The 24,742-nt window shown below is 37.7% G+C and overlaps 1 protein-coding gene across 1 annotated transcript in view; it reads right to left on the reverse strand.

The window, feature by feature from the left end:
• Nucleotides 1–24,479, reverse strand: part of CCDC38 (coiled-coil domain containing 38) — a 47,311-nt gene extending 22,832 nt beyond the window's left edge. Inside the window, exons 1-7 of the mRNA XM_069095067.1 lie at nt 24,411–24,479; nt 22,429–22,585; nt 17,967–18,034; nt 14,846–15,009; nt 14,648–14,728; nt 10,776–10,930; nt 754–934 (exon numbers count right to left, since the gene is read on the reverse strand). Coding sequence (XP_068951168.1) covers nt 754–934; nt 10,776–10,930; nt 14,648–14,728; nt 14,846–15,009; nt 17,967–18,034; nt 22,429–22,585; nt 24,411–24,479 — 875 coding nt within the window. The remainder of the gene's footprint in view (nt 1–753; nt 935–10,775; nt 10,931–14,647; nt 14,729–14,845; nt 15,010–17,966; nt 18,035–22,428; nt 22,586–24,410) is intronic.
• Between the last annotated feature and the right edge of the window lie 263 nt (nt 24,480–24,742).

The raw sequence follows: 24,742 nt of genomic DNA on the forward strand, positions 1-24,742 counted from the left end.
TGCTTGTGGAATTATACTAGAAATAATAAAAACTAACATTAAGGCAGGAACTGTGCTAAGTACTTTACAAGTATTGTTTCTCTCTTGATCCTCACAACAGCCCTAGGAGGTAGGTGTTATTATTATCCCCATTTTACATATGGGGAAACTGAGGTAGATAGCAGTCAGGTGATTTGCCCAGGGTTGCACCACTAGTAAGTATCTGAGGCTAGCTAGATTTGAAGTCAGGTCTTCCTGACTCTGGGCCTGGTACTCCATCCACTAGGTTCAGATTGAATAAATGATAACAGCTGTAGGAGACACTGAACTTCTCACCTACCAACTGCCTCCCTGAATCAAGGTCCAGCTATTTATCAAACTCTCTCTCCCCTTCCTCCCCCCTCAACAAAAGCAACAACAAAAGATCAGGCATTGGGACATGACTTACCAAGGGACATCTTTACCTACAATTAAATTCAAGTCTGAAACTAGGAATTGAGTAAACTATACATATTGTTGGTCTCAGAAAGCCTGGCAGGGATCCAGGAGCTCATCGCTCCTCACCCTCTACTCTTCTCCCTTCACAACCCAATGGTACTGCTGGAGACCTCTGGACACTGAGTGGCCCCCATGATTCAAGATTCAACAGCCTCCTTCCCCCCTCTTTACCCCCTCACTCCCTTTCATGTATAAGAAGAACATTTCATCTGGCTAGTGTAGACATGATCCATATGCTGACAATCATTATTGATCTTGATCCTCTGATGAAAGTACAGGTCCCTTTCCCAGGCTTTGAGACGGCCACCTTCTGAGTTTCTCTTTCTTCGGGAAGTAGAAGGCCCCTCAGATCCTCCAGACTCCTGTTTTGCCTGGCCAGAGTCTTCCACAGCCGTCATCTTCTTGATCATGTCAAAGTTTTCCTTGGATGATCGACCCTTTGGAGGAAGTAGTGTCCCTAAAAGGAGGGGGATGGGGTGAGAGAGAGAGAGACAGACAGACAGAGACAGGTGTTATAACTTTTAGTTACAGGTTGTAGAATGTACATACCAAGTCTTCCTTATCTCTGCTCCTTATTGGCCTTGCTTCCCTGCCCCCCCCCCCATGCGGGTGTTCCCTATGGGTGTTATGGGTGTTTCCTTATAATTTTTCCCTTCTCTTTTTAACTGCCCCCATTATGGCAGGCTCTTACACTCCCATGCCTTCAACCACCTCTGTACTGTTAACTCCAAAATCGATACCTCCAAGACTGACCATTCTTCTTAGCTCTAGACCTGCAGCTCCAACTACCCATAGGACCATTTCCACTTGGATGTCCCATTGGCAGCTCAGAATCCACTTGCTAAAAATATAGTTTATTACCATTACAGTGATCATCATTGTCCCTCCCTAACTACTTTTTATCTAATTTGATATTGCATTATTTGATAAATTTGATAAATCTATTATCTATCATCTATCATCTATCTATCTATCTATCTATCTATCTATCTATCTATCTATCATCTATCATCTATCTCTCTCTCTCTATCTATCTATCTATCTATCTTCCATTTTCTTTATATATATTCTGTCTACAGAGGCAATGGAGCAACTAGGAGATGCCATAGTGGATAAAGTGCTGGGCCTAGAGTCAAGAAGACTCATCTTCCTGAGTTCAAATCTGACCTCAGACACTAGCTGTGTGAGCTTGGGCAAGTCACTTCACCCTGTTTGCCTCAGTTTCCTCATCTATAAAATGAGCTGGAAAAAGAAATGGCACTCTAGTATCTTTGCCAAGAAAACCTCAAATGGGGTCATGAAGAGTTGGACCCAACTGAAATGACTGAACAATAGTAACATGAAACTTAAGAAAGAACTGAACAAGAACGACAAACTCCCTTTCCTGGCATTCAAAGAACTTTATATTCTGAAACTGAGGCCCCGTTCCAAGCCTCATGTTGTGCTACCAACCCACCACCTATACAGTAACAAAACCGGACTAGTCACTGTTCCTGTTGTTTCTCCTGCACGTCTCACGTTCTATGGCCTTCCATTCAGCAAATGCTGCTTTCTTTTAAAGCCTTCCTGGTCACTCAGAACCCTAATTCATACAACTCTTTGTTTTAGGCCTCATGAATATACTTACCTATAGAAAACCTCCAGGGGTGAGGAATCTGCAGCCTTGTAGCCTTTTAGGTCCTTGGGTGTGGCCTTTTGACTGAGTCCAAGTTTTACAGAACAAATCCCTTTATTAAGGGGATTTGTTCTGTGAAGTTTGGATTCAGTCAAAGGACTGCAGACTGCACTTGAGAACCTAGAGGGCCATGTGTGATCTTGAGGTCAAGCTTCCCCACTCCTGGGTCCTAGCCCAATCCCTCCAGGTGCTAATGCCCTCCTCAATCAGAAAGCATTTATTAAGATTCTACTACGTGTTTTATGAAAAACCAATAAAACAGACAAACCCTTGGTTAATTTGAATAAAAAAAGAAAGAAGAAAACCAAATTATCAGTAACAAAAATGAAAGGGTGAATGTACTGCCAATGAAAATTAAATTAAAGCAGTTATCAGGAATAATTTTGCCCAATTACATGTCAATGAAACTGACAATCTAAGGAAAATGGATGAATATTTACAAAAATATAAATTGCCCAGATTAGCAAAAGAGGAAACAGAATCATAACTCAATCTTAGAAAAGGAGATTGAACAAGACATAAACGAGCTACCTAAAAAAAAATCCTCAGCTCCAGATGAATTTACAAATGAATTCTACCAAATATTTAAGAACAATTAATTCCAATAACTATGTAAACTATTTTTAAAAATAGGTAAAGAAGGATTCCTACCAAATTCCTTCTATGATACAAATATGGTCTTGATACCTAAACCAGAGAGAACAAAAACAGAGAAAGAAAACTATAGACCAATTTCCCTAATGACAATCAATGCAAAAATTTTAAATAAAATACTAACAAAGAGATTACAGCAATATATCACAAAGATCATATACTACGACTAGGGATTTTTATGAGGAATGCAGGGCTGGTTGAATATTGGGAAAACTATCAGCATAATTGACCAGTATCGATGACAAAAACAACAAAAATCACATTATTATATCCATAGATACAGAAAAAACTTTTGACAAAATACAATATCCATTCCTATTTGGGAAAAAAAAATTAGAAAGCATAGGAATAAATGGAGCCTTTCTTAAAATGAAAAAAATAGTATTTATCTAAAACCAGGAGCAAGCATTGTGTATAACAGGGATATGACAGAAATCTTCTCAATAAAATCAGTAGTGAAGTAGGAATGTCCATTATCACCACAATTATTCAATATGGTATTCAAGATGCTAGCTGGAAGGGGGCGGCAAGGTGGCACAGTTGAATAGAGCACGGGCCCTATAGTCCGGAGGACCTGAGTTTAAATTCGGCCTCAGACACTTAACACAAAAACTAGCCATGTGACCTTGGGCAAATCACTTAACCCCAATTGCCCTCCTCCCCCCAAAATAATAATATACAAAAGCTGTAGCAATGAGACAAGAAAAAGAAATGGAAAGAATTTCAATTTCAAAGAATTTCAGGCAATGAAGAAACAAAACTTTGCAGATGATATGATGGTATACTTAGAGAATTCTAAAGAATCAATTAAGGAGCGGCCAGGTAGCACAGCAAGTAAGAGCACCGGCTCCAGTGTTGAGAAGACCTGGAGATCAAATCCCAGGCTCAGACACTTAGCACCCACCCAGAAACACCTGGCCATGTAACCTTGAGCAAGTTACTTAACCCCAATTGCTTAGGGGCGGCCAGGTGGCTCAGCGAGTAAGAGCACTGGTTCCAGTGTTGGGACAACCTGGAGATCGTATCCCGGGCTCAGACACTCAGCACCACACCCAGAAATAACTGGCTGTGTAACCTTGAGCAAGTTACTTAACCCCAATTGCTTTTAAAAAAAAAAATAACGAAAAAAAAGAATCAATTAAAAAACTAGTTTAAACAATGAAAAACTTTAACAAAGTTGCAGAATATAAAATAAACCCACGTAAATCATCAGAATTTTTACATGTTAACTAAATCCAGCAAGAAGAAATAGAGATGAAGAAATATTAATTGCTCATAGGTAGGCTAATATAATGAAAATGAAAATTTTTATGAAATTTATTTATTTACTTAGTGCCACACCAATAAAATTACTAAAGAATTATTTTATAGAGTTGGGGGGGAAATTCATCTGGAAAAACAAAATGTCTAAAATATCAAGGATTTCTATGGAAAAACATGTGAAGGATGGTGGCTTAACAGGAGCAGATTTCAAACTACATTACAAAGTGGTAATCATCAAAACAATCTGGTACTGGCTAAGAAAGAGAGTGATAGATTAGTAGAATAGATTAGCTATACAATACATAATAGTAAATGATAATCATAATCTAGAATTTTATAAATCCAAAGATCTAAGCTTTTGGGACAAGATTTTACCATTTGACAAAAACTGCTGGGAATGCTGCAAAGTAGTTTGACAGAAACTAGGAATAGACCACTATCACACTCTATATATCAGGTAAAAATGGATAAATAATTTAGACATGAAGGGTGATATCATAAGTAAATTAGGAGAGCATAGAAAAATTTACCTGCCAGAGCTATGGAAGAAAGAAGACTTTATGACCAAATAAGAGAGAGAGTATCTTGGAAAGCAAAATGGATAATTTTGATTATATGAAATTAAAAAGCTTTTGGACAAAAAAAAAAAACCAATGCAGCTAAGATTAGAAGGAAAGCAGGAAAATGAGGGGAAATATTACAAGTTTCTCTGATTAAGACCTTATTTCTCAAATATGTAAGAAATGGAGCCAAATTTATAAAAATAAGAGCCATTTTCCAATTTATAAATGGCAAAATGATGTGAATAGGTAGTTTTCAGAAGAAGAAATCAAAGCTATCACTAGTCACATGGAAAACAAGAAATGCAAATTAAAACTACTCTGAGGTACCACCTCAGACCTATTATAGTGGTTAACATGACAGAAAAGGAAAATGATAAGTGCTAGAGAGGATGTAGAAAAAAGGGATGCTAATGCATTGTTAGTAGAGTTGTGAACTTATGCAGCTATTCTGAAGAACAATTTGGAACTATGCCAAAAGGGCTATCAAGCTGTAGATGCCCTTTTACTCAGCAATACAACTACCAGGTCTGGATCCCAAAGAGATCAAAGGAAAGGGAAAAGGGCCTATATGTGCAAAAATATTTATAACAGCTCTTTTTGTGGTGGCAAAGAACTGGAAATTAAGGGGATACCCATCAATTAGGGAATGACTGAACAAGTTGTGGTATATGATTGTGATGGAATACTATTGTACAGTAAGAAATGATGAGGGGGATACTTTCGGAAGAAACTGGGACTTATATGAACTGATGCAAAGTGAAATGAGCAGGACCACGAAAACATTGTACACAGTAAGAGCAATATTGTAACAATGATCAACTGTGGAAGATTTAACTATACTAATCAAGACAATGATCCAAGACAGCTATGATGAAAAATGTTATACATCTCCAGAAAGCAAATTAATAAACTTTGAGTACAGACTGAAACATATTTTTAAAATTATTTATGTTTTTTTTTTTTGCTTTTTATTATTATTGTTGTTTTTGGAACATGGCTAATATAGGAACATGATTTGTATGACTTTTAAAAAATCCTCCTACGTGGTGCTAGATTCTGGAAATACAAAAACAAAGCAATCCCCGCCCTCAAAAAGATTACATTTTAGTGGTGAGAATCAATCATATCCACAGATAAATATATGCAAACCCATTTCCCAATGACCTGATAGATACCTACAGGGCAATACTTCCACATTGATCTGCCTATCTGGCTCATTGACTTCTGTCAAAATCTGAGAAGAGCTCTTTGAGAGACCAAGAAGAGGAAGATGGGCTTTTCCTTACCATTTTAAGGAATAGGAAGCAAAAGATCAAATATATACATGTCTTTTGTTACAAAAAAAGTTCTTAATTTTTATATACCAAAGGTATATCCAGCCCTGGGATAGACATACTGGCTTCCATATTGAAGATACAACCATGGTCAGTAATTTCTGTGCGTTCAGGTTTCTTAGACACATTTATCCCAATAACCATGTTAATCCTTTGCTAACATTCCAACAACTAGTCACATTATTTAGGCTAACCATCCCTATTCCAATTAACTGGTCCTTAGTAGAGCATAATCTTGAGGTCCACCCCCATCCTTGTTGCACTCCTCTGGCTCCTCTCTAGATTATCTACCATGTTTCCCCGATAATAAGACCTATCCCAAAAATAAGCCCTCCCCTTACTGTGTAAGATTCCTCTAAAATAAGCCCTCCCCCCAAAATAAGCCCTATTGAGATTGCTACTGTAGTGAAGGTGATCCCCTGCGCTACATGCTACATTACGGTACCCTCTGTATGCACCGTCCCCCCCCCTCCGTGAAACGCACGCTGCGCTCCGAGCTGCATCCAATCAGAGCTGCAGCAGTGAGCATATCATCCTGTTCTTCCCCAGTGATTTGCTTATTGAATAAAGGTACATTTTTTTTGTTCACATTTACCTGTTTATTAAAATTGCTGTCAATGTTCATTAAAATAAGCCCTCCCCTGAAAATAATCCCTCTGGTGTTTTTCTGTCCAAAAAAAATTAATAAGACAGTGTCTTATTATCGGGAAACATGGTATGTCCTTGTTCAAATATGGCACCCAGAAATGAACGTAATATGCCAAATGGGATCTGACCAAGGCAAAGTACAAGTGGGACTATCATCCCCCTAGTCCAGGGCACTACATTTCTCCTCAAGCAGACTAAGATGACATCAGTTTATTGGCTACCACACTGTGTGGAGTTTGTAATTTAACTAAAAACTTCAGAACCTTTTCAGTGGAAGTGATGTCTAACTACATATACCCCATCTCATATTGGTAAAGCTTGATTTTTTAAAAAGTCCAAGTGAAATACTTTATTTGTAACCCTATTAAATAACATCTTATTAGCTATGGTATAATATTCTAATCTGTCAAAGTCGCTTTAGGTTAGGACTTTGTCTTCTAGCATGTTAACTTCTTTTCCCAGCTTCTTTGCAATCTGAGATGCATGCCATCTATACCTTTATCTAAATCACTGATGAAAATGTGTCACTTGGGGCAAAGCACAAACCCTTGGAGCACTTGTTGAACCATTAATGACTACACCTTTTTAAAGTCCATCCATTCAATCAATTTCAAATCCATCTAACTGTACTTTCACTTATTCCATATCCTGCCATCTTTCCTTCAAAAAAAGCACCAAATGCTGGGCTACCATCCTGATACAAAGGGTATTCTGGAGCCAGTTCATACTGGCTTACTTTGATTATTAAATTTTTAGTGTAAACATTTACAACTCAGAAATTGGCAAATACTACAAATCTAGGTTTCATTTATTGCTTTCTTGATTGTTTAGAATGAAGAAAGTTATAGAGAAAATGCTAATAATACAACTTAAACATAAAGGTGCAGACCAACAGTTTTCTCTCTCTCTAACAAATTTTATAGTCAGAGGTAAGTATATTTATATTACTCCCAGAAATTTACAAAAAGACTAGAATCAAACTTAGCAGTGTTGGTGCATTTTTAGAGAACTGGTTAGTCATTTACTAGCATACCACTGACCAGCTCCATAGTATTCTCTTTATCCATCAGTCTAGTAACACTGTCAGAATAGGAAATAAGGTTAGCCTGGCATGACCTGTTCTCAATGTTCACTCTCTGTGATGATAATTCATTTTCCAGAGGTTCACTAGCCATCCTTTTAAGAATAGGTTCTAGAATTTTACCATAATTTGAAGTTAAGTTCACTGGCCTATAGTTGGAAGACTCCACTCGCTTTCATTTTTTGAAAATCAGAAATTTGCTCTTTTCCAGTAGTATACTACATAATAATTGATAAATCTTAAATGGAAATAGCAGATTGAGAAAGATAAAGGGGGGGCACTTTAAGAGTGGGAGAAGGAAAGAAAGGGAGGAGGGAGCATCCAAAGCAAATTTCCTTTCTTCTCATCTCTGACCAATAATGCCAAGACAAATTAATGTAGATGGCAAGTAAAACTCAGTCAGAAGTGTGTAGGTAGCCATTACATTATAGGTTACTATCTACTGACATGGCAGTCTTCAAGGTCATTTAGATTTGAAGTGTTACCGTCTTCTACAGAGAATAATCCTGAAATTCTCCTTGGACTATCTTTGTCTAACTTTGACTTCTTCAAGGCCAATGGTTCTGGCATTGAAAATAAAAACCAAAATTCTTAAATTATTCAGCTAGCAACAATGACAAAGCTACTTGTGTGATATAACGAAGTAATTCAAGTGATATAAATGACATAAAATCACAGCAAAAAATTTGATAACATAGATGAGGAAAATCTGAGAGAGGCAACCGATTGAGCCAATTTCTCCAAATATTCCCAATTGTTTTAAAGATTACAGGCAACTGAAAAGATCAATGGAAAAAAAGGCTATAGAATTAGGAGAACCTGGGCTCAAATCCAGCTTTAGATATTTACTACCTGTATGACCCTGGGCAAGTCACTTAACTTCACTCAGCCTTAGTTTTCTCATCTATAAAATGAGGGGGATTGTACTCTGAGGTCCCTTCTAGCTCTAAAGCTATGATGCTAAGCGGAAAAAATGCCATCATGAGCAAAATGGAAATCTCAGACAGGCAGTATATCAATATATAATGCTTGCTTATAATCCATACTTAATAAAAAAATGTTGAAATCTGTTTAACATGTGAGCGGGTTGCTAATACTCATGGGTCTTGTGGTCTTTCTGGGGATTAATGGGACAACCAGTCCTAATATGATATGACAATCTTGAGGCTGTTTAGCACCCTGGTTGCCCTCCTGATACTTTCTAGATTATAACCGTTTATAACAATATAAATAATAATGATGATGATGATGATGATAATACCAAAAATTTGCTCATGGTGCTTTGAGGTTTGCCAAACACTATGCATATTATCACATTAGACCTTCACAACAACCCTATGAAATAGGTGTTATTATTATTAATTCCATTTTATAGATGAGGAAACTAAGGTTCAAGAGAGGTTAAGTGAGTTGCCCAGGGTCACATAGCTAATAAATATCTAAGTAAATGGAGATTCAAACTTGTTTCTTCCTGAATCCAAGTCTACCCTCTATTATTCACTCTGGGTCCTTGTCGTCTCTTTTAAAAATATTAAGAAAGAATTTTGAAAGCATCATAGTCTACCAGGTATGGTGGTATACTCCTATAAGCCCACCCTACCTAGGAAGCCAAAGCTGTCAGATCCCTTGAACTCAGGAATTCTGCATATCAGTACAGCTCAGCTAATCAGGTGTCCACAGTAAGTCTGGAATTAGAAGACCGCCAGTCTGGTGAACCAACTGGGAGTGGAAGACCACCAGATTGGTGAACCAGTTCAGATTGAAAATGGAGCAGTTCAAAATGCCCACACTAATTACTAGTGAAATCAGGTTTGTGGGTAGCCTCTATACTGCCAGCCTGAGGGAGATGGGGATACCCGGTCTTTCAAAAAATAAAAAAGCATCCCACTCGGAAGCCTGAGAACTAATTTGAAAGGCAAACACTCATTAGTCTTTCTCCAACAACTGTGAAACTTTCTCCAACAACTGCTTCCCTCTCTCAGATCAGCCCAAGAAAGACACTTTCTCTCAGATAATTATTGTGTAAGAGCAGTAGCCTCTTCTAAATGTCTAGAATGAATTCTAATTATTACGACTCACCTAAAAGCAATACCCTTTACCCCCATTTTTTTAGGAAGAGTTTAGGATTTTTATCAGAGGGAGGAAGTCTCTGATTACTTTGGCTCACCTATGACCAATTTGGGGTGAAGGTGGTGTAACAGAGAGACCTTGAGGGGAATGGTTCTAAATTTTTTGTGTTGTGAACCCCCACAGCTGTCTGATGAAGGCTATGGATCCCTTCTTGGAATAATGTTTTTAAATGGAGACAATAAAATACATAGGATTACAAAGGAAGCCAATTGTGCTGGAATGCACTTATCAAAAATGCTTTATTTCTTTGCTTTTTGGAGGGGAGAAGGTTGGGCAATTGGGGGTAAGTGACTTGCCCAAGGTCACACAGCTAGTAAGTGTCAAGATTTGAACTCAGGTCCTCCTGATTCCCAGGCCGGTGCTCTATTCACTCTATTCACAGAACATTTAACAATTGACTGTCAGTGGTTTTAAGCTGGCCTCCACACACCTGAGTAGAGAACATTCAGTTGGAAATATCCAATAGACAGTTAGTAATGTGGAGGCAGCTAGGTGGTGCTATAGTGCACAGAGTGCTGGGCCTGGCTCTTCCTGAGTTAGAATCTGGCCTCAGACACTTACTAGTTGTGTGACCCTGGGCAAGTCACTTAACCTGCCTGCCTCAGTTTCCTCATCTGTCAAATGAGCTGCAGAAGGAAATAGTAAACTACTTCAGTATCTTTTACCAAGAAAACCCCAAACAGGGTCAGGAAGAGTCAGAAACAACAACAAATGTGGGACTAGAGTTCCTGAAAAAGACTAGAGCTGCTTATACAGATCTTGGAGTCATTTGCATAGAGATAATGATTAAATCCATGGGAACTGATGAGGCTAATGAGAGAGCATTTTTCCAAATGTGTGTATATACAAAAGGTAGTTAAAATTATTGATATTGTATGCAATACTGAAGCAGTTCTAATATTTATAGGATATCAGAATATTAAATATTTTAAAGAATCAAGATAACTCACTTGGTACCAGTTTTGGAAGGCTAGGGACTGAAGTATCTTTAGATTTCATTTTCTTTAATGTTTGCTGGACTTGCCAAGTCTTGGGAGATAATTTCAGTAAAAAACATCCATATTTTATGTACTCCTTAAGAAGGAATTCCGTTTTCATAATTTCACTACTCAAAAGAAACATAGCAAAGATTACATTAAGTGTGAGATAGTATATAAACACAGTAAGTTAAAGAGAAATCTTGCTTTGGAAAGTACATTTTCTTAGCCATATGTTGCATAGACAGGTTATATGAGCCTACCCACTTAACCAGACAAAATACAATCCGACAATCAGGTATTACATGCCTGCTATGTGTAAAGGTGAGATGCTACTGGCACAGAGGGGAAGGAGCTGGCTCTGAAGTACTTTTTATGTAATCTTGGGCAAGTAACTGAGCCTATAAATTAAAGAGAAAGGGGCCACCTTGCATTGGTAAAGTAGGTTCCAATAGAGGATCCCTATATTGATAAAATCAAAAGATCTTTTAAAGAAAACTCACTCATGTGAGGGGCCACATTATGCATTGGTTTTACATAGAAACAAACAAAAACAATCACTGCACCAGCCAATTTAGGGCAAAGTAGGTGGCCGCAGTGAACAGAGTTCTTGGCCTGGAGTAAGGAAGATCTGACTTCAAATCTGGCCTTAGACATCTACCCACTAGCTGTGTGAGCCTGAACAAGTCTCTTAATATGTTTGCTTCAGTTTCCTCATTTGTAAAAAGGATATAACAATAGCACCTGCCTCCCTTTATGAAAGTCTGAAGTGTTTTCCTCTGGGCATGGTATAGGTGGGAGGAAAAAAGTTTATTTATTATCCTTTTTTTAATGTTTATTTTGTGTTTGTAAAGGATGGTAAATACCAGCCTTCTTTTGTTGAGGTATACTTACTAGAAATACAGTTGGAAGAAGCAACTGGGAGGTAAACATTCCCAGAGATAAGAAATAAATAGATCTAACACTGAGGTATTTTGTCAGAAGTGTTTTCTCTGACTGGGGGCTCAGAGTTAACAAAAATATAAAGAGAATTACAGATCCTTGGATGCTATTTCTCAGAGTGAAGGAGAGTTTATACCTGAAAAATACAACTGGGCAATAAGTTAGTAGTAGGGTGAGGAGAAAAATAAAAGTGATTGAACAATCTGATCATATCACCCCTTTAAGTGTCAGCAATCTGAGCAAAGCTCTTTTAAAAAATATTTTTTTATTTCATTAAACTTTCCTAATTACATTTTTAAAAAATTAACATTCATTTTAATATTTTATTTTCCCTAATTTCATGTAAAAACAATTTTTAATATTCATCTAAAAATTTTTTGAGTTCCAAATTTTCTCCTTCCCTTTCTCCCCACCCCTCTCCTAAAGACAATAAGTAATCTGATACAGGAAATACATGTGCAATCATAACCTTCATTTACAAAAATTTTGCAATTCTCTCTCTCTCACCCCTTGACAAGGTAAGCAATATGATATTGATTATACATGAGAAGCCATGAGAATAGCTTTTTAAAAGCTTTTTGTTAGGACTTGAATATGCTTATGAAATGATTATATTCCTGTTTTTTTCTAGATCATATCCACCCTTGATTCCTTAAAAGTAAAGCAAAGATGTCACCTCCTTCATCCTTTTCTGATGTCCACCTCCACCTACCAGTTTTCTCCCTCCCAAAATTACTTTGGACAACTCTGGACATACTTTGTATTTACTTAAATGTATACATATGGCATCTCCCAGGAGAATATGAGCTCTTTGAGGGCAAAGACTGTCTTGCTTTTATCTCTATATTGCCACAAATAGTAACTCACATTTAGAAAAATCTATGGACGTGAATTAAACTAGGAAGGTCTGGAAATGCACCCTGTAAGAGGTAGAACCTGTTGGAGAGGAATGAGGAATGTTTTGGAGGAGCAAGCTAAAATAAATGCCCAGTGATGTCAGTTCTTAGAGCAACGTAATAATAGTACATCATTTACTCGTATCTATAATGTCACAGTCAGTTTAAGGAGATAGAAAAACTAAAGAAAAAAGTAAGGCAAATCTATAGTAACTAAACTAAACTAGAGAATAAAGTAAGGCAAAATCTACACAAATCTATCAGTCAACTGATCAACCAATAAACATTTGTTAAGAATCTACTGTATGCCAGACATTGTGCTAAGCACTTTGGATATAAAAAGAGGAAAAGACAGTCCTTGTGCTCAATGAGATGACAATCTAATAGAGGTAAGTGTTTTGAAATGTATCCTGTGACTTGACCCCACAAATTTATCCTGTTCCACATCCTTTTTCTGGGGCAGCAGTGGATAGAGGGCCAGTCCTGGGGTCAGAAAGACCTGAATTCAAACGCAGCCTCAGACACTTACTAGCTGTGTGACCCTGGGCAAGTCACTTAACCCTGCCCACCTCAGTTTCCTCATTTGTAAAATGATCTAGAGAAGGAAATGGCATACCACTCTAGTATCTCTGCCAAGAAAACCTGGAATGGGGTCATGAAGAGTCAGATGCGACTGAAACAACTCAACAACAACATTTCTTTTCTACATATATACGACAACTACAGACTGAAATAAAGTTTCCATAAAAAAAACACAGACCGTCCAAGTGACTGTGCCATTCTTAGAAACGTAGCCAAGGTCTGTAACTTTTATAGAAGTCGCTAGGTGGCATATGGATAGAGTACTGGAGTAAGACCTGAGCTATTTTGTTTGTTTGCTTTTGTTTTTTCATAGTTAATTGATATTTACTTCAGGACATGGCTTGCCAAAAACAAAAAACAACTTGCCTTTAGCAATAATATTGCATTATAACAGCATTTTCCATCCCAGTTTGCTTCTTTAACATGTTATTGGTATGTAGTTTAACAGTAGTCCTGAAACCCTGGGACTTTCCTCTTAGTTCCATAATCCAAGTGATTGGGGTATATTTCCTGGTGACAAAATGGGGCTGAGGAGGAAAGGAAGGAAAGTCTCACTCTGTTCTACCGAGCCTATTTATTCTTGATTTCTTGGCCATACATTCTTTAAAATGGCAGACCTGAGGGCTGAGAGAAGTCTTGGTGCTTCAAATTAACACCAGTTCTTTGGATTTTGTTTGGAATTTGGCAAATTAATATGGTTTGAAGCGGGAGGGTTTACAGGTTGTTGATGAAGAATTAGCTGGAGTTAAAAGGGATTTTCTACTCTTAAGTCATAAAGATGCTTAGGACAAACACTTGATCTTGCTAGCAAGAGGAAATGGAATTTAAAAAACGTTTATATCTGAAGCATGCACAATTCAGTTTTGAGGACACAGAAAAATTCTGGCTCTGTAACAAAATACTTCTTGCAAAAAAATTTTTTTTAAGATGGCAAAATATTGCAAGGAGAAGCATCTCAATTGTGATAGAAGTGGGAGTAGACTGTGACACCAATAGCTAAGCCCCACTGTTCTTCCCAAAATTTTGTCACAGGAAAATCTAGTTATATTTTCAGACACTCCCAAAAGTTAAATCACTTTTAGATGACTGAATATGACATTAAGGTCACAAAAAGCAGCCTAGACTCATGACTCTGTCTACTACCACCACAGCAAGAACAAACATCCCACTGTGGGCAGATGTAGAACAATGCACTGGATGTTAGGAGAGATGAAACATTTAGAGAAGATAAGGTCTCTCCCTTCAGGGAGCTTACAGTCTATTGGGGGAACCAACTCAATCCAAAACATTTTATTCAGATCCTCCTTTGTTCAGGACAATGTGCAATTGGGGATATAAAGGCAAAGTGGAAAACTGTCCCTGTCCTCATGGATCTTATATCTTACTGGAACTAGAAGATGATAAGAGGCTCCAGGACACCCTCACCTTTTCACAACCTGGATTTCTAAGTTGGCCTTCTTTAGCTCTGATGCCATTTGGAGTTTGCCAATAGTTTCTTGAGCTGCTCTAAAAGGCAATTAAAAATAGTTTTGCTTTGGTGTTTAAACAAACAACATACCAAACCATTCTTTGTAATACAACTTTTTAAAAAGTAGGTAAGTTAATGATAGAAAGGATGCTAACATTTTCAAAGCATCTACTGATTTCTGGTCATTTTCTCGGAGAAATTCTTCAAAAGCAAAGGCATCTTCCTGAAGTCTTTTTTCTGCATTAAGGAATTGCTGCTCTTTTATCTCCATACATCTCTGAAGCTTCATTATTGTTTTCCTTTTGGTTGCTAATGTGTACTATGGAGATAAAGGCAGAAGAAATATTGATGACGTTTTTCCAAGTAAATGTCGAACAAATTTATTTCATGCTTCCTTAAAGTTCATACTCCTGCATATTTTGATAGCCCAGTTATTATCAGGGTCTCTGGCACTAACATTTTCTTTTTCTGATATTAAAAGGCAACGTAGGAAATCTACCTTATTTGTGGCTATGAAAGCTACCCAGCTCCAGAGGAACATGCTTCTCCTCTGATTTGCTTTAATCCTATAATAATAACTCTCTAAAGTCTGCCCCCCCCCAAAATCATCAACCTTTACATATATTATTTCACTTGATCCTCACAACACCTCTGTTAATGGTAGATGCTATCATCATTCCCATTTTACAGGTGAGGAGACTGAGCCTGAGAGTGGTTTAGTGATTTGCCTGGGGTTGAATAGCTAAGTATCTGAGGTAGCATTTGAACTCAGGCTTTCCTGATTCCTCGGTCCAGTGCTCTATCCACCACATCACCTAGCTGCCTCAAGAATGTTGATTCTAGAAGGAGAGAATGCATTGCTTGAGTCCAATTTTGGGTAGGAAGTTTTTTTTTTTTTTAGCAGATTCAGAGTAGGCTACTGGGATGGCAAAATGCTTTTTCCTTCATTTGTACCAACCCATTAGTATTTCTAGGAATCTTCAGCTATGGATAGGAACTCTACAGCATTAAAAAGAATTATAAGATGACAAAAATTATAATAAAAATGGAATTGTACAATGTGTGTAGAGCATTTAAATTTTTAAAGTTATGGTTATAAACTAAATGCATACTTTTAAAAGAATCATGCATGCCAATTCTCAGTGAGTGTATTTTAATGCAATTTCTGAACATTAATAAAATATGTTGAATCTATAGCAAATAAGAGTGCTATGTTTTATAACTCTCACTTGATTGAGGCAATACCTTTCATTTTCGTCCCAACATTTCCAGAGAGGAGGGTCCTCTCTGTCATAGAAAGGAAGATGATCCATGATGACATTCCATTGCAGGGGCCTATTTTCCCAAAGAAAAGTTTCCCAAAAGAAGGAGTCTACTTTCTATGAGCAGTAGACCATGGTTTCTGATAATGTTGCCTAATCAGCTGTCATTGAAAATCACACAGAATATATACCAGAAGCATTTTTTGTTGTCAGTGGCCTCAGGAAATTTCATGAAGAGATTTCACTCCACTTTAGCCTTAGTAGAGATGTTTTCTAATACTTCAGCATTTATAGAGTGTTATTGTCAAAGGTGAAGGAAACTGATAATAAAAGTGGGCAGACACATAAATAGATAGACAAGTATATAGATAGGCAGGTTAAAGACCATACACCAAAACAAGGAATAATTATTACTAAATTCAAGGTCCTGTTTATATTTCCATTGTGAAAGTTTATTTTTATGTAAAATCTTTTGTGCTGATTATAGCTGGCATGAAAATGTTGACTGAGTCTGGGTCCCTGTTGTGAAACGTATGTTATATGAAATTTAAACAAATTTATGAAAATCAAGCATATTTTCATTTGCTTCTGGGCACTAATGGCTCTAATCAAGACAGAACATTTTCCTTAAACCCAACAAATGGTTATAAACAAGATCATAGAAATGTATACAGGATACTTGCTGAATTTACTAATTATTCCTCCCTGTTACCATATTAGCCATTATTTGGTCTTCGATTCTCTTATGTCTATAATTATATAAACATGTACAATAGCTATTCATATATTTAATACATGTATGTATATATGTATATACATATACATATATACATACACAAAATACATATATAACATTAGGTAGATATGAAACAATCATGTTTTTTTATTTGTATGGATTTGCTCCAAATATAAGTCCTAGGTCCATGATAAAAGCTACAATTATTACTATTAATGATCTAAAGTGGAATAATTGTAGGACATACAATACAATTATAAGGCAGCTAGGTGGTACAGTGGGTAGAGCACTGGACCTGGAGTCAGGAAGACCTGAGTTCAAATCCAGCCTTAGACACTTATAGCTGTGTGACCCTGGGCAAGTCACTTAATCCTGTTTGCTTCAGTTTCTTCATCCATAAAATGAGCTAGAGAAGGAAAGGGCAAACCACTCCAGTATCTTTGCCAAGAAAACTCCAAATGGAGTCACGAAGAGTCAGATAGGACTGAGTCAACTGAACAACAGTACAAATACAATTCTAGAGCATGTGGTGGTTTCTTTGTTCCTTATCTGGACTATCAGACAGGAATACCCTGTGGGAGAATTAATAGGGCATGAGGACTCAGGACCAGTTATACACTAGATGACTTTCCATATTAGGGGCAACCTAGTATGATGTACCTATACATTATGGTTCCCCTCCAAACTGCTGGGTCCTCCAAATAGTTGTCAATATTTTCCAGTATGGGGACTCTTTTAATTTCAAAAAAGTCTTCGTAATTCTTCATGCTACACAATATTTGTTGTATGGCTAGCATACATTGATTGGAAAAAATACATGTTATATTTGTTTATCTATTCTACGGAGTCATTTAATAAAATGACTGGTGCTTTTTTTTACAGCTTCCTTAGATTCCTTGCAATATCCCTATGGGTCAGTAGCCCACAGACTGGGAATAGTCACATTAAAATATGAAAATAACTAATGTAAGTGATTTACATAGCACATTGACTGGCACATAGTAAGCATTGTGTAAAAGTTAGCTATTATTATTATTATTATTACTACTTATTTGGAGCAAAATGGCAAACAACTCCAGTATCTTTGCCAAGAAAACTTCAGGGACAGTATGGTCCACAGGGTCACAAAGAGTTAGATATGACCAAATGACTGACCAATAATTTTGAGCAAAGTAAGTACAAATTCATTAAATGCAAAATGCTTTGAAAACACCCATTGGCAATGCTATTAAATAGTTCCACTCTAAGCTTATAGGAAAAATACATTTCATTTATTACCTCCAGCATAAACCTTTCTCTTTGATCCTGAATAAATTCTTGTATGGATTTTTTTGCATCTGCATTTCCTTTTAAGAGAATTGAAATATATTTAACTTGAGGTCAGTATCAGTTCAAGTCATTCAGCAGTAATTTTAGGTTAAATGGCAACAATGACTCATGACTATATATTCAGTACACCTAGTATGCCATACGTGCATGTATCCAAGTATTCAATTTATTGCCTTCTTTAAAGGAACTTACAAGGCATTTTTCCCCTCTTGGATTCTCAAAAACTTGATAATTATGAAGACAATGCTGGCAAAGGTACAAATCAATGAGACTGACTTTAAAATTGGACTTGTTTGTTAAAGAAATATTAATCATATTAATTATAGATTTAGAGCTGGGTGGAACTTCAGAAGCCACCTAGTCCAACCCCTTCATTTCAGATGACCCAAGATCATCAAAGTGGTAAGTATCATAAGTATTAGTGTCTGGAATTAAAACCCAGCTCCTTTGACTATGGAGCTAAAGCTCTTTTCATTGTAGCATACTGATGTGGTTGGTCTTCTTCAAGAATGAAGGATTTGGGTGGCTAGGTGGCGCAGTGAATAGAGCACTGGCCCTGGAGTCAGGAGGACCTGAGTTCAAATGTGGCCTCAGACACTTAACACTTGCTAGCCATGTGACCTTGGGCAAGTCACTTAATCCCAATTGCTCTGCTTCCCCTCTCCAAAAAGCAAAAAAAAAAAAAATAATGAAGGCTGAACAACAGCTGATATCTGACTTTACAATTCAGTGATTAGAAACAACAACAAAAAGTTCATTTCTTAGTCATCGATCTACTGAAAAATGGATCATTGGTAGCTTTTTCAAGATTTAGTTAACCATGAAATAGTAGCCAAAAAAAAAGTCAGAGAACCTCATAATTCTCTGCTTAGAATAAACAGCTCCAAAAAAATCTGGGGTGTAAGAAGGGAATGGGGATAAAATGGTGTGGAAAATGGGCACTAAAATGACTCTTCTATAGGAATACTCCGAGCTTGCCTGAAAAAGAGAAGACCTAGGGGATGTATTGTTATCACCAAGTAGTTCAAGGGTTGTTATATGAAAATGTTGCTTTAAAGTTTGAAAAGCAGTTTAGATTTAGCCCCTCATTTGAGGAATATTGATTTATTGAATATTTGAGGACAGATTTGCCAGACTTGGAGTCGAGAAGACCTGAGTTTAAATCCTACCTCAGATATTTACTAACTACATGACCCAAGGCAAGCTACTTAATTGCTCTGTGCCTCAGTTTCCCCATGTGTAAAATAAGGATACAATAGAACCTCCTCATCCAGGTGGTTGTGAGGATCAAGTAAGACATTCAGAGTGCTTTATGAACCTTAAAGTACTGTATAAATGCTAGCTGTGATTAAACACCCTGTGAGGTAGACTCTATCATTTTCACCATTTTGCTGAAGAATAAATTGTGCATTCAAAAAAGTGAAGTGATTTTGCCCCAAGTCTCACAGCTTACTAAATGTCAAAGGCAGGATCTGAATTCAGATCTGTCTTAATACGCAGTACACGATCATTGAGGTCACATACAGCTTCTCTGATGAAGGATTGGATTTGTTCTGCTTGTCCCCAGAGGGTAAACCTAGGATCAATAGTGGAAGATTTGGGTTCTGTATAAGGAAAAACTTCCTAACAATGAAAGCAATCAAAAGAGCAAGCTATGTTCAGTACCTGTCAGAGGGAGCCCTAGCATTGGTGGGCTTCAAGCAGATCCTGGAGGAAGGATTCAAACGATCACTCCCAATCTCAACTAATCCTCAACTTCAGTAGATGGTCTTGGAGAGCAGCTGTGTCTAAGAAAACCCTGAGGTCCATCTGGAGTGTTCTCTGTCTTCTCTGTCCATCTCTATCTCTCTGCCTCTGTTTTTCTGTGTCCATCTCTATCTCTGTGTCGCTTTCTCTTTCTGTGTCTCTGTCTTTGTATCTTTATGTCTCTGTCTTCTCTGCCCATCTCTGTCTCTCTGCCTTTGTCTTCTCTGTCCATCTCCATCTGTGTCTCTTTCTCTTTCTGTATCTCTGTCTTTGTATCTCCATCTCTCTGCCTCTGTCTGTTTTCTCTGTCTGTCTATGTCTCTCCAACCTACCTTTTCATTATACAGGACTCTCTAGGGTCCAAACTTGCTCACCTGTTCTTCCTGCACAGCTTTCTGCCTTCTTTTGTCTCCTGACTTTGTCTGGAATGTTCTTCCTCCTCCCCTCTGCCTTGGAGAATCCTTAGTGTCCCCAGAGACCCAGTTCTAGCACCAATTAATATATGAAGCCCATCCATGCCTCCCCTTCCTGCTGCTGGTGGATCTCCTTTGAAATTACCTTGTGTTTATTTTGTCCATATCATACATATATACATACATATATATATATGTGTGTGTGTATAAGACACATAGATTCATATAAATAGATTTTAAATATGGTGCTATTGCATTAAATACATTTTATAAGTGTGTGTGTGTGTTGTAAGAAGGGGCATGGACCAGGGGCTGGGGGCTAGCCTAGGGCTCAGTCCAAGTCTCACTTCTCACACCTTTCAAGCTCTACATCCATGATCCTGGTATCCTATGATCTGTTAAATGAGGATACTAATATCATCTACTTCATAGGGTTATTATGAGGCTCAATGGAGATTATTTGTAGATATGACATATATGCAATATATCCCTATAGCTTTTATTTAGATAGTGCTTTAAGGTTTATAAAGTACTGTATGTATATATATATATATATGTGTGTGTGTGTGTATATATATATATATGCATATATATATATATATGAGGAGAGATAGAGGGTCACACAGCTAGTAAGTGTCTGAGACTGGATTTGAACTCAGGTCCTCCTGACTTCAAGACTGGAGTTCTATCCACTACACGACTCTAACTGCTGGCACAAGAGCTTCTCATATTATGCTGGTCCAAACCTGGACTTTGCCCTGTGCTGGACTCTGGAACATGTTTTCTTGACCCAGACCCAGAGGTCAACTTCCTTTCTTGTTTCAGTTATAAGAAAGTTGGGGTACAGGATGGGGTTCAGTTGTATTGACTTCTGAGGGGCTCTCACTTGAAGCAGCCCTTCTAAGTAGGTGCCACCGTATCCACTCCTGCTCATCTGTAAATTCCTTTTTATTTTTATTTTTTGGCAGAATCCATCACTGTTATGTCAGCATTAGCTATCAAACAGTCTTCGATAAAGGACTGGAAAGAACCTTAGAAGTCACTGAGTCCAACCTCCTTTTACGGATGAAGAAACTAAAGCCTAGACGTGGGGGAACTGAGCTATCTAAGGGGAGACAGGGAGCTTAGGGCAAAACTGGGGTTGGGACCAGCTGCCAGAGGAAACCTGGTGTGGTGGGCAGAGAGCTTGTCTCAGGCCAGGAAGACATGTTCAAATACACCACAAACTCTTGCCATTTGTGCTGAAGTCACCTCTCAGGTCAGATTCCTCTCCTCTAAGAGAAGGCAGTTAGACCCAATGATCTCTAAGGTCTTTCCTACCTCTCAGTCTAGGAACTCTGATCCAGAGGAGGCTTCACACACCCCTCTTCACTGACTTCAAGCTGCTGCCTCCCTTGGACCAACAAAGTAGGAAATGTCCATGGTATTTTGATTGCTTCTTATGCCAACAAAGTTCCATTTCCTTATCTATAAAATTGGGCAATGGACTCAGTGACCTCTGAGGTCCCTTCCAGTGCTAATTCATGGCTCTTTAAATAAGTCATATTGAGTTTTTGTACCCACCATCATGTAAATAGTAAACAGGGAGAACAAAATGTAATTTAAACTTTTCTAGATGGCTCACAGCTATCACTATGAGAATTTATTATACTGGGCTGCATTATGTGACTGCCTATTGCAATTCAAGGAATCTGGTCAAGAAAAAAATTTATTAAGCACCTTCTGTGTGCCAAGCCTTGGGCAGCTGGATGGCACAGTGGATAACCTGGCAGGAAGACTTATCTTCCTGAGTTCAAATCTGACTTCAGACCCTGGGCAAGTCATTTAACTCTGTTTGCCTCAATTTCCTCATCTGTAAAATCATCTGGAGAAGGAAATGGTGAGCCATTCAAGTATCTTTGTCCCATTGTAACCCAAATGGGGTTACAATGAAGAGTTGGACACAACTGAAAAACCAGCTAAAAATTTATACCTCACAAATAATCAGGGTTTGATTTATTGTTTTGCTGATTCTTCAGACCAGAGGTCAGCAAACTATCACTAACAGCCAAAGGTAGTTGTTTGTTGACCCCTGGTCTAGACTTAAGAAAGTGATGGAGAAAATGTCAGTAATACAACTTAAAAATGTGTCATGCATTCATTAATCCCCTTCCCCCCACACATTAAATGTTTAGCAGCCTACAGACAGCCATAACTAAATTGCTGCTTTAATTAAATGCATATCATGAAAAGACTGGGTGGTTTGTACTCACTTTCTACTAAGCTGAGGATGATGGCAGAATCCAGACCGAGTTCACAAGATGCTGATTCAGCAGAAATATGTATTTCTCCCAGATGTGATCGATTTTTCATTCTGGATGAAAAAGTAGTTTTTTCATGCACTCTCCTACTACGGTTTACAATTTTTTCCTGCACATATAGAAGATTAAATAAGATTTTCTAGCATAACATATTATTATCTGGTACAACAGTGATGGGACACACATGCCTGGAATATATTCTTTGCTATTAGTGCACAAAGCACACATAGCAAATTTTTTGCAAATGGAATGGATCATACAGAATGGTGCCAGGAAAAGAATTGAGTTTGGAGTCAGAGAACCTGGCTGTGACACTTCAAAAGCTGTGTGGTCTTGGGCAAGTCACTGGGTTTCTGTTTCCTCATCTGTAAAGAGAGGGTTTGGGAGTAAATGAATTCTAAGATGCCTTCCAGCTCTAAGGTTATATTGCCCTTCTTTGATATCTTCATAATTGTCATTATAGCCTTTTCTTCCAATTAAAAGCTGAATAAAGTTGTAAATGAAAACCTTAAATTTTATAAAGACGATGTAAGATGAGAGAGAGAGAGAGAGAGAGAGAGAGAGAGAGAGAGAGAGAGAGAGAGAGAGAGATGGCAGAGAGAGGAGAAGATGAGAGAGGGAGAAGAAGGAAGAGAATGAAAGGAGAGAGGCAGTGATGGAAAGAAAGGAGAGGAGAGAGAAGGGAGGGAAGGATACATAAGCTACTATTATAATTTTATTCTCCAAAGTCTTATGCTGCCCAAGAAGTTGCATTAGGAAGCTTTTGGCTTTGCTAGGGACAGGAAAGAACAAAAGGAAATGCACCTTTGGGTTATAGGATTTAGAATATAAGGAAATTTTATTATATACCCCCCTCATACTCTGGAGACTCATGTTCCGTTCTCCATACCCCAGTGAAATTACAGATCTGATGCAAAAAAAGGCAACCCTTTATATACAAGTTTTTTTTTTTTAACCCACAAATCTTCATAGAATTTCAATGGTTCTAATGGAAAAACATTTACGAACCTACAATATGCCAGAGCAGCTAGATGGCTCTGGGTTTTGTTCTTGGATTCAGGATGACCTGAGTTCAGATTCAGCCTCTTACTAGGCAAATCACTTAATCCTGTTTGCCTCAGTTTCCTCATCTGTCAAATGAGCAGGAGAAGGAAATGGCAAACCACTCCAGCATTTTTCTCAAGGAAACCCCAACTGGGGTCACTAATAATTAGATATGACTGAAACAACTCAATGTGGACAAACACCAAATTAAGCATTAGGGGTACAAAAGACAAAAAACAAAAACTATCTCTGCCCTGAAGGAGCTTACATTCAATTGGGGAAAATTGCTTTGTATTTACTCATTTGTTGTATTTCCTCTAGTTGAATTTTAGAATGAGGGTAGCTGTAGAATGTTGTTACGATTTGGGAGATCTCTATCTAGGTAAGGCTGGGGAGCGCCTTCCAAACACCCTGTGAGCATCTAGCACAATATCTGGCTGGCATACAGTAGGTACTGAATGAATGTTTGTTATCGCATTGGCTTGCTCCAACTGATAACCTTCTCTGAGTCTCTTAGGGTCCTGAGGGTTCTAGTGCACCACCACAGCTTCTCAGCCCACCCTCATCTGCCAAATATCGCCCCTCCTTGTCTGATTATACATAACAAAATTCATATAATACCCTAATAAACACAAAAGAGGAACTTTAATATTGGATAACACCCCCCCCCCATTAGAATGTAAGCACCCTGAGGTCAGGGACTCTCTTTGCTTTTTAAATTTATTTCCAGAGTTTACCCCAGTGTTTGACCCATAATAAACCCTTAATAAATGCTTTTTTTCATTCCTTCATTCATAAGACAATGCATTAGAAATAATAAGTGAGTGAAAACCTTAACAAATCTTTTGGTGTCAATTTGATTAACCATGATCATAGTTGGAAACACTTACCCTTTCCTTTTCTTCTTGTTCTTTTTTTTTGAAAAGAAACATATCTTCAAAATAGTATGTATATGGCATGTTTTTTTCACAGCCAGCTCTATTTGCATTTTCTGTCAGAGAAAAGGAAAATTTTTTCGGGTCATTTTTATAAAAATATGCAGCATAATTTAGTGGCTTTTTTTTTTCAATTTAGAGGTCATTAGCAAGACAATTCTACTCTGAATGGAAAGTCTGTGAAGTTTGTCTTCCATGCCTGGCCCCCTCCCTGCTGTCCCTGGTTTCTCAGTGGAGCAGAATGGAATAAATATTTATTAAACACCTACTATGTGACAGGTAATATG

This window comes from Petaurus breviceps, unplaced genomic scaffold (assembly GCF_028583685.1).
Source record: "Petaurus breviceps papuanus isolate PSGF00001 unplaced genomic scaffold, PetGlider_PUasm1.0 225, whole genome shotgun sequence".
Classification (NCBI taxonomy): Eukaryota; Metazoa; Chordata; class Mammalia; order Diprotodontia; family Petauridae; genus Petaurus; species Petaurus breviceps.